General features: G+C 40.3%; 1 protein-coding gene across 4 annotated transcripts in view; it reads right to left on the reverse strand.

Annotated features, from left to right (window-relative positions):
- Positions 1-7,761, reverse strand: part of Vti1b (vesicle transport through interaction with t-SNAREs 1B) — a 38,022-nt gene extending 30,261 nt beyond the window's left edge. For 2 of the 4 annotated variants that reach the window (XM_047540671.1, XM_047540670.1), the window contains exons 1-2: positions 7,262-7,761; positions 778-836 (exon numbers count right to left, since the gene is read on the reverse strand). In XM_047540671.1, the coding sequence (XP_047396627.1) occupies positions 778-836; positions 7,262-7,376 (174 nt within the window). In that variant the 5' untranslated portion in view covers positions 7,377-7,761. The remainder of the gene's footprint in view (positions 1-777; positions 837-7,261) is intronic. The other 2 variants (XM_047540669.1, XM_047540667.1) reach the window with 2 other exon arrangements.
- Between the last annotated feature and the right edge of the window lie 717 nt (positions 7,762-8,478).

An 8,478-nucleotide genomic window follows, 5' to 3' on the forward strand; every position in this document is an offset into this window, starting at 1 on the left:
AACTTTTCATTTTTATGGGTATACACAGTGCAGATTTACACCATCTGTGTACTCATACATGTACATAGGGTAATGATGTCTGTCTCATTCCACTCTCTTTTCTTCTCCTACCCACTTCCACAGGGCAGTTATTTCTGCAGACTATTACCAGGGACCTAGAATTTAGTCCCAGTCTTAATAGGTTTACCGAAGGTAGAGTTTAATGAGAAGCAGCTAGAAGGGCTCTTGCTTCCAAAGGGTTAGAGAAAAAAGAAAATGAAAAAAATTAAAAGCAAGGTAAAAGAGAAGCCCCTAATAAACAGATCAGCAACCAGAACTGACTTCTGATAGGTTTTGGGTCCTGACTGAGACAACTCACCCTGTTCTTATCCAAGGAACTAAGTTATGATGCTATCTTTTAAGACAAAGAGGAACATGGCTAGAACCATCTCTGAACCAAATTTTGTGACAGCAAGTTTAACAAAGAACAGTAACCTATCCTAAAGGCCATCTCTTAAGAAGAGATCTGAAAATGCCACTTGGATTAAGGAGTGAGAATACCCTTACTACTCATATCAGGAATGTAGTATTAAAGACATATTTGAGGAGAGTGTTCCAAGTTTTACCACTTTGTGTTTTTCAACTGTCTAAACACCCACCCCAAGTAGCCTCATTTAATAATAGTCAAAATCAAAGGTCAACAGATATAAAAAGGTAACCTATGATCAGGTCACAGAATTACTTCTGGAAAAGCCCAACACCAAGTAGAAGAAACAAGAACTTGCTCCTTGTTCTCACCGTTTCATTTGCTTCCTGGTGCTTTTCATCAAAATCTCTGATCAACTTCTTCTTCTCTTCTAGAAAAGAGATAAGTAACACTCATTGTTGCTTCCACATATTTGTAGAGGCCACTCCATCTGCTTATGATAACCTTCTCATTTCTCCCCCACTGGGAGTGGTAATACTTAATCACTTCTAAAAGGCATTTGCAAGTATATGGGGGATTTATGATCATGATGACTGAGGGGGGTGGTATTACTATTGGCATTTAGTACTCAAGGAACAAGAACACCCATGCTGGGACAGTCCAGCATAACAATTATTTGGTCCCAAAAGCCAATAACATCCCTACTAAGAAACACTACAGGTCTAAGTTAATCATTCTCAACCATTTCCCCCATCATAACTGAAGGGTCAGGCACACTTTCATCAATAAGAAGTTTACTAATACTGGTTCTCTGAAATTAGTCCCCACCTTCACCCTACATTAAATCACTTCTGTTAACCCTGAACCACTGCTTATCTACAAATCAAACCCAAACTCACCTGCTTATTTCTCCCTGGTGGTGGTGTGGGTAATGGCTTGCATAGTGAGATCTGTCACTCTACTTTGAGTTCTCTTTCAACCCTTCCCATGTCATTTCAGTGCTGTTTTTAATACCTATAAATTACTAATTTCCTCTTTTAACAAAAATAGAACATGCTTCAGTTTCAAAGCAATAACATCTAACTGAAGAAGTATTGATACTTTATGTTTTTTCTGGTCATTTAGATTATGGAGATTTTCCATTTAAAAATACCAAGTTTCCTTTTAAAGTATCTTTATATATTAAATAAATGTACTTTACATGAATAAGTTGATATAGAGAAAACAATAAAAGAAATGGCACTTGGGCCAGGCATGGTGGCATAGGTCTGTAAACCCAGTGGCTTGTGCTGAGGCAGGAGAAAGGCAAATTCAAAGCTAGCCTCAGCAACTTAGTGAGGTCCTAAGCAACTAAGCTTAGCAAGATCCTGACCCAAAATAAAAAATAAAAGGGCCTGAAAATGTGGCTCAGTGATTAAGCACCCCTGGGTTCAATTATTGACACGTGCGCGCGCGCACACACACACACACACACACACACACACACAAATGGCAAGATTAGATGTGGCAAAAATTATGAAGTTTCTTGGGTTTTTTTTTTTTTTTTTGGTACTGGAGGTTAAACCCAGGGATGCTGTTACCACTCACTGAGCTACATCATCAGTCTTTTTTATTTTTATTTATTTTGAGACAGGGTCTAAGTTGCTGAGTCACTCAGATTATAGGTGTGCCCCACCACACCTGGCGGAAAAAATCATGAAGGTATTCTGAATGTGTGACCTGGTAAATATTTGTATAGGGGAAGGGTCCTAGTTGGTCTGGGATGTTAAATTCTGGTGAGAGCCTTGGCCCTGTCTCAACATGAAAGTGTGGATGACTGTCTTCTTATCTTTGAGACCTGATCTCCTTCCTTAGTTCTAAAATGAGGAAGTAGGTCATCCCTTCTAATAAGCAGAAATCAGCTCCATTTATGAGGAACCTGAATTTTTAAAAAATGTACACAAATGAATGTTCTCATTGGAAATCTACACATAATCAATTACCCACAAAGTTACCATTGCTTACCATACTTTTCAAACTCATCTTTTGAGATTACTGTTATAGTCTGGGGAAATAGTCTTCTGTTTCTTTTTAATCGTGGTAAAGTACACATAACAAAAAACCTACCATTTTGACATTTGTGGGGAAATAGTGGGAGTTGAACCCAGGAGTACTTTACCATTGAGCTATATCCTCAATCCTTTTATTTTTTATTTTGAGACAGGGTCTCAGTTACTGAGACTGGTCTTAAAAGTGCAATCCTGCCTTAGCCTCCCAGGTAGTTTGGATGACAGGCTCGTTCTGACCTTTTTAAAGCGTACATTTCAGTGGCATTAAGTACATTTACACTGTTGTGCAACTATCACCACCATCCATCTCCAGAGCCTTTCAACCCACATATGATGTAACAGTCGCTAAAGGTTTGTATGCATTGACACTGTTAATCACAACAACATTTAATATATCGGTTATCTGCTGCTTTTTAACTGATCATAAATCATTTATGTGTTCATTCTACATTCTCCACTTGAGATGAAGCCCTCCAGAAAAAGGAAATTGACTTTTTATTTCTTTTTTAAAAGTACTAGAGGTACTTTACCTCTAAGATAAGTTCCCAGCCCTTTTTATTTTGACAGTCTTGCTAAGTTGCTTAGGGCCTCAGTAAATTGATAAGGATGGCCTTAAACTTGTAATCCTCCTGCCTCAGCTTCCTAAATTGCTGGGATTATAGGCGTATGCCACCACACTCAGCTTACTTTGTCTTTTTTAACTTCGTCCATAGCTTCTAAAACTTTAAACCTCCTCTAGATGTTGTTACTGTCTGAAAGAGAAAATGACAACAGACCCTTTACTATGTCTCATTCATGGTTGTGTGACACTCCTTTAACATACATAAGTCACTGCAGGTGAATTATTTGTCCACATTGTTCACAAAATCCATGGCTCCATTTGTTATTTATTTTTTTTAATAGGGGAAAGTTCAGCTATGGCAAACAGCATCTTGCCTGAGACACAACTGAAATGGGCACCAAAGCAGCTGTCACTATTCTCGAGGGGACTGTGTTCTTAGCCACCAACAGTGAAATAATAGTAGCTGCAGTCAAAAACAGATACTTTCATGGAGCAGTATTGTGTCATTTTACAATAAGCTGTCACAAAAGTGCTGAGTGCAGTCACTCCTCTGAAATGACATACTCCAAACTCAAGTACATCTACTCCTGATCTAAGCCAGATGGCTCTGAAACAAACAAACAAAAAAAACCTGTGTTCTCAAGGGGCAAATTCTAGAACTAAGAAAATGAACTATACAAATAAAAATAGGGGAGAAGAGACAGTCCACTGAAACTGTATTCTTTTGCAAACTTCCCTGTGATTCTGTTATTCTATCTTTTTGGAGTTGGAATATTCTATCATCCACCTGATTTCATAAAGCACACACTTCCTACCTAGGAGTGCTCTACAGCTTATATATATTTTTAAAAAGAATTATAGCTTCCACTGTTTTATATATATATATATATATATATATATATATACACATACACACACATATGTATATATATAAAAATATATATATATTTATTTATTTATTTTAGTTGTAGGTGGACATGATACCTTTATTTATTTATTTATTTTGACATAGTGCTGAGGATTGAATCCACTGTCTCACATATGCTATGCAAGCACTCTACCACTGAGCTACAATCCTAATCCCAGTCTATATACTTCTAAATGAAATATGCTGTCTGAAAAATGTCATTCATTTGCTTCTGTCGCCCCACTGTGGCATTTCTATGATTTACAGCCTCTGTATGTGAAACTAATAGGTTGCTTACACTACATAAGTTAAAAGCAAACTTCCAAACCTGTGAGTAGGAAATATAATAGTACTGACCTCATGGGGCTGTATGAAAGGATTATAATACAAATAACAAGCACTTAGCAAGTTCCACATATAGAACCCAGGTCCTAGTGAATACTAGGCAAATGCTCTACCACTGAACTATAACCTTAGGCCCCCACCTGATTTTGAAAGTACATTCTTAGGTAGGAAGACCTAGGAGAAAACCAAATTCACCACAGAGTATGAAGAGAGCTGGAATAATTAAAATTCTAAAGCCTGCAACTGGTGTTTGTCAGTCTGCTGTATACAATACTCTGGTGATGACTTTTTCTAGCCCCCAAAATAACAGGGTCTCATTTACAAATACTGAAGTTTATGTGAATGAAAATGAAAAACTTTCAAAAACTTTATTACATACAACATTAAGACATATGGAAAGATGTTTTCAGGCACTGTAAAACTAAAGCTAGAAATTGTGAGTACAGGCATTTAGCATACTAATTAAATTAAGAAATGGGCTAGGGTTGTGGCTCAGTGGTAGAGTGCTTGCCTAGCATGTGTGAAGCACTGGGTTTGATTCTCAGCACCACATATAAATAAATAAAATAAAGATCCATCAACAACTAAAAAAAAAAAAAAAAAAAAGAAATTATAACACTGAGGTATTTGGATTGGAGAGACCTCTTCAGGTGGTACAAAACTAAAATTTTTGAAATTCTGCTGTAGGTCTTAATGCAATATTAAATGGATTGATAATTATAGTATATGACAATGAATGGACTGTCATGGCCACAAAAACTTCCTAAAATGACATTTTGTGTCCACTATGTTTCAATGACAAAAATGGAATGTGGACTGTACTTTAAGGAAATAAATATCTCATTTTTGTTGTTTTAACAGTTGCATATATCAATTTTAAGAGTAATGAAAATGTGAAAAACAGAATAGAAACACATTATTAGTTTTTATACTGTTATTTTTTCCCAACAATTCACAGTATTTACACAATTCAATCATTCAACAAATATTTATCACCTCACTTCCATTAGGCACTATTTTAGGAATTTAGGATTCATAATAAGCAAAACAAACAAAATACTGAGTTTATATTCTAGCTCAGTGGATTTCAAATTTGAGTTTGCTTCAGCAATCCCCTGGAGAGCTGTTAAAATAGTTTGTCAAAACAGTTTTCTGATAAAAATAAATTAAAATAATTAAAATTTAAAAAAAACATTTTTCTGATTCAATAGGTCTGGGGTGGGGCTTAAGAAACCTTTCTACTGAAAGGAAGACAAATGATGTATATAAATTTCAAAAATATGTAAAGTGTCTACTATATTAGAAAATAAATGCTCTGGGGGAAAAAGCAGAGCCAGATAAGAGTAGTGAGTTGTACACTGACCTGGTACTACTTTTCATTTAAATAAAATATCAAATTTCCCATATGTTAATAACAATAACTAACAGTTATTATTATTATCAGGTAATATTCTAAGGGCTTTACACATATTAACTCATTAATTTCTCACCAAAATCCTATGAAGTTAAAAACTAGATTTAATCCTCATTCTGCAGGGGAAACTAATTTATTTAAAATACCCTGCAAGACCACACAGCTACCAAGAGGTGTATATAACCCAGTTTGGCTCTAGAATTCTTGTGGCTCTAGAATTCTTGCTTTTTTTTTTTTTTTTTTTTTTTTTTTTAATTGGGATACATGTTGTTTCTCTGTTTGTACATGGAAAACCTTTCCATTTTTTTTTTTTTTTTGCGGTGCTGGGGATTGAACCCAGGGCCTTGTGCTAGCAAGGCAAGCACTCTACCAACTGAGTTATATTCCTCAGCCCAGAATTCTTGCTTTTAAGTATTGCTATACTGCCTCTCAATTCACATAAATGTTCCTCATAAATGTTATTTCTAGTGGCAGAAATTTTTTTTTGTCAGTCTAGAACAGATATGCATTGTGATCTCTATTCTACAGCTACCTATGATGATCTCCTCCAAGCAGTCTACTTCTCTCTCTCACACACACATACAGGGGTGCATTACCACTGAGCTAGTTGACTAGGCTGACCTAGAACCAGTGATCTTCCTGCCTCAGCATCCCGAGTATCTGAGATTACAGGTATGTGCCTCTATGCCTGGTTGCTTCTCTTATTTCTAAGTTCATTATTCACTCACATGACCAAATGAGGAAATACAGAAACCCTTGAATCTTTTTTCCTGCTCTTCCAATAACCAATGAGTCTGCTTAATTTCTGCCTTAGAACCACTCTGGGAGTTAGTACTCTCTACTATGACTGCCATTCAAGCTTCTAACGAGGTACCCTATAGCCACTCTCTTATCCAGTCATTAGAATCCTCTTCCTAAAATAAAATTCATATTAATCATCTGCTTAAAATCCTTAACTGATTCTCTATATCAAGTCCAAAAGTATTAATGTGACATTTAGGTCCCTCCACAATCTGTTTCACTTTCCTCATCTCCTGTTACTTTTCCACCTATACTCTAAGGCTCCATAGTTGTGAGTATTCAATTTTTAAAAATTCCTTCATTGCCTCTTTTCAATCACCGTCTGACAAACTCCCACTGAACCTTTATGTTCCAATGCCAAAAGGTATGGTTCTTTTGGGTTCCTGGCCCTATTTTGTGCTATGGATTCTTTTGTCTGGTGAAGCCTGTCTTGATAAGAATGTTTTTAAATGACTACAACAAATACAAAGAGCTACAAAAGAAACCCACTCTACTGAAATAGAGTATGGTCTTGCCACAGTCGGAAAAAAAAAAGAGAAAACTCTCAAGGCCACAGAAAGATCCCAGAGGAACGACACCCCGACGTCCAACCCTGGGCATGTCCCCAGTCCCCTCTAAGTGACAGCAGGGAGACCCCTGGGCGCTGGGACCTGCCAGCTCTAGGGGGCGTGTCTGAGCAAGAGAAGCCGGGGGCAAGGGGTCCGTGTCCGGGAGGAGGCTCTTCCTCCCTAAGCCCGCAGGGTCAAGTTCCCCAAGGCTTGTCCCGCCCCCGCCTCACCCGTCCCGGCCGTCCCCAGTAGCCGCTCCGGCGCCCCTCGTAGGTCTTCATGGAGGCCGCGGAAGATTTCGTGTAGCTTCTCGAAATGCTCTGAGGAAGCGGCCGAGGTGGCCATGGTGAGGCCGAGCTCAAGCAGCAGCCGCCGAGATTCTGGGCACTGGGCCCACCCCGAGCCCAGTAGTCAGCCGCCCAGTCCCGAAGCCATCACGGAGACCGCGGCGCCACCACCGCCCGGAACGAGGCGCTTCCGGGGCCGCGGTGGGGTCCTTCGCAGCCGGAACGCCCACCCGGCTAGCCGCTCACTGCGGGAGTGTCGGGCGCGAAAGCCTGACGGAAAGCCGGGAGGGCCACACTGTCCGGCGACTTTTGCGGGAGTGGCTCCGTGTCGGCGAGAGCGGCCGTCCTCGGCCCTGTAAATACCAGCCCGAGTTGGGGAAGGAGCCACAGCAGAAGGGCCCAAGTGGGGCCGCGGCGCGGGCAGCTGGGCCGCCTCCTCCGGGACCTGCCGGCCGGCTAGGGGCGGGGCTGGCTGCAGTGCATGCCGGGAGTTGTAGTTAGGGCGGAGGGCGCTCCGACTCGGGGGTCACGCGCAGCTGGGACTACCCTGGATGGGCTGTTGCGCTGGGGTATAACCTGCTCCTGAACATCATCTTCGTGGCTGTCGCTCTCTGCTTTGCCACAGTGACTTCTTCGTGTCCTAAGTGTTGGCTTTCAGCCCTGGAAGGACAGATCGGCCTTTGGGCGGTGGTGTCCTGGGGAGGTCAGGTAGCTTGGGTCACACACTGTCAAGTGAAAACTGGGCAGTGTGACCCTAACCCCAAAATACGTACTCAGCTTCTAGCTACCCGACCGCCATGTGCACTAGGCAGAGCATTAGTTCACAACAGGTGCTTGTTTGAGCGTAGGCGTTGGTGGGGAACTGCATGTGTTGGTGAATTAATTTGTCTTTGGGTGGTTTATAATGTAGGGTGGAAGGTGGACCCAACTTGAGGTGTGATCTGCCACTAAGTGTAACTCGTTAACAATTATAAAGTCTTTTCCTGCACTCCATGGGTGTGTATACCTGTGTATATTGATTGTGTAGTTTGCTTAAGGACTCTTGTTATCAAATGTTTCTTTGGGAGCCCAATATTTAAAGTACCCATACAGTTTTTTTTAATTTTGAGACAGCGTCTTGCTAAGTTGCTGAGGCTGGCCTGGAACTTGCCATCCTCCTG

The sequence above is a fragment of the Sciurus carolinensis genome, chromosome 2 (genome assembly GCF_902686445.1).
Source record: "Sciurus carolinensis chromosome 2, mSciCar1.2, whole genome shotgun sequence".
NCBI classification, from domain to species: Eukaryota; Metazoa; Chordata; class Mammalia; order Rodentia; family Sciuridae; genus Sciurus; species Sciurus carolinensis.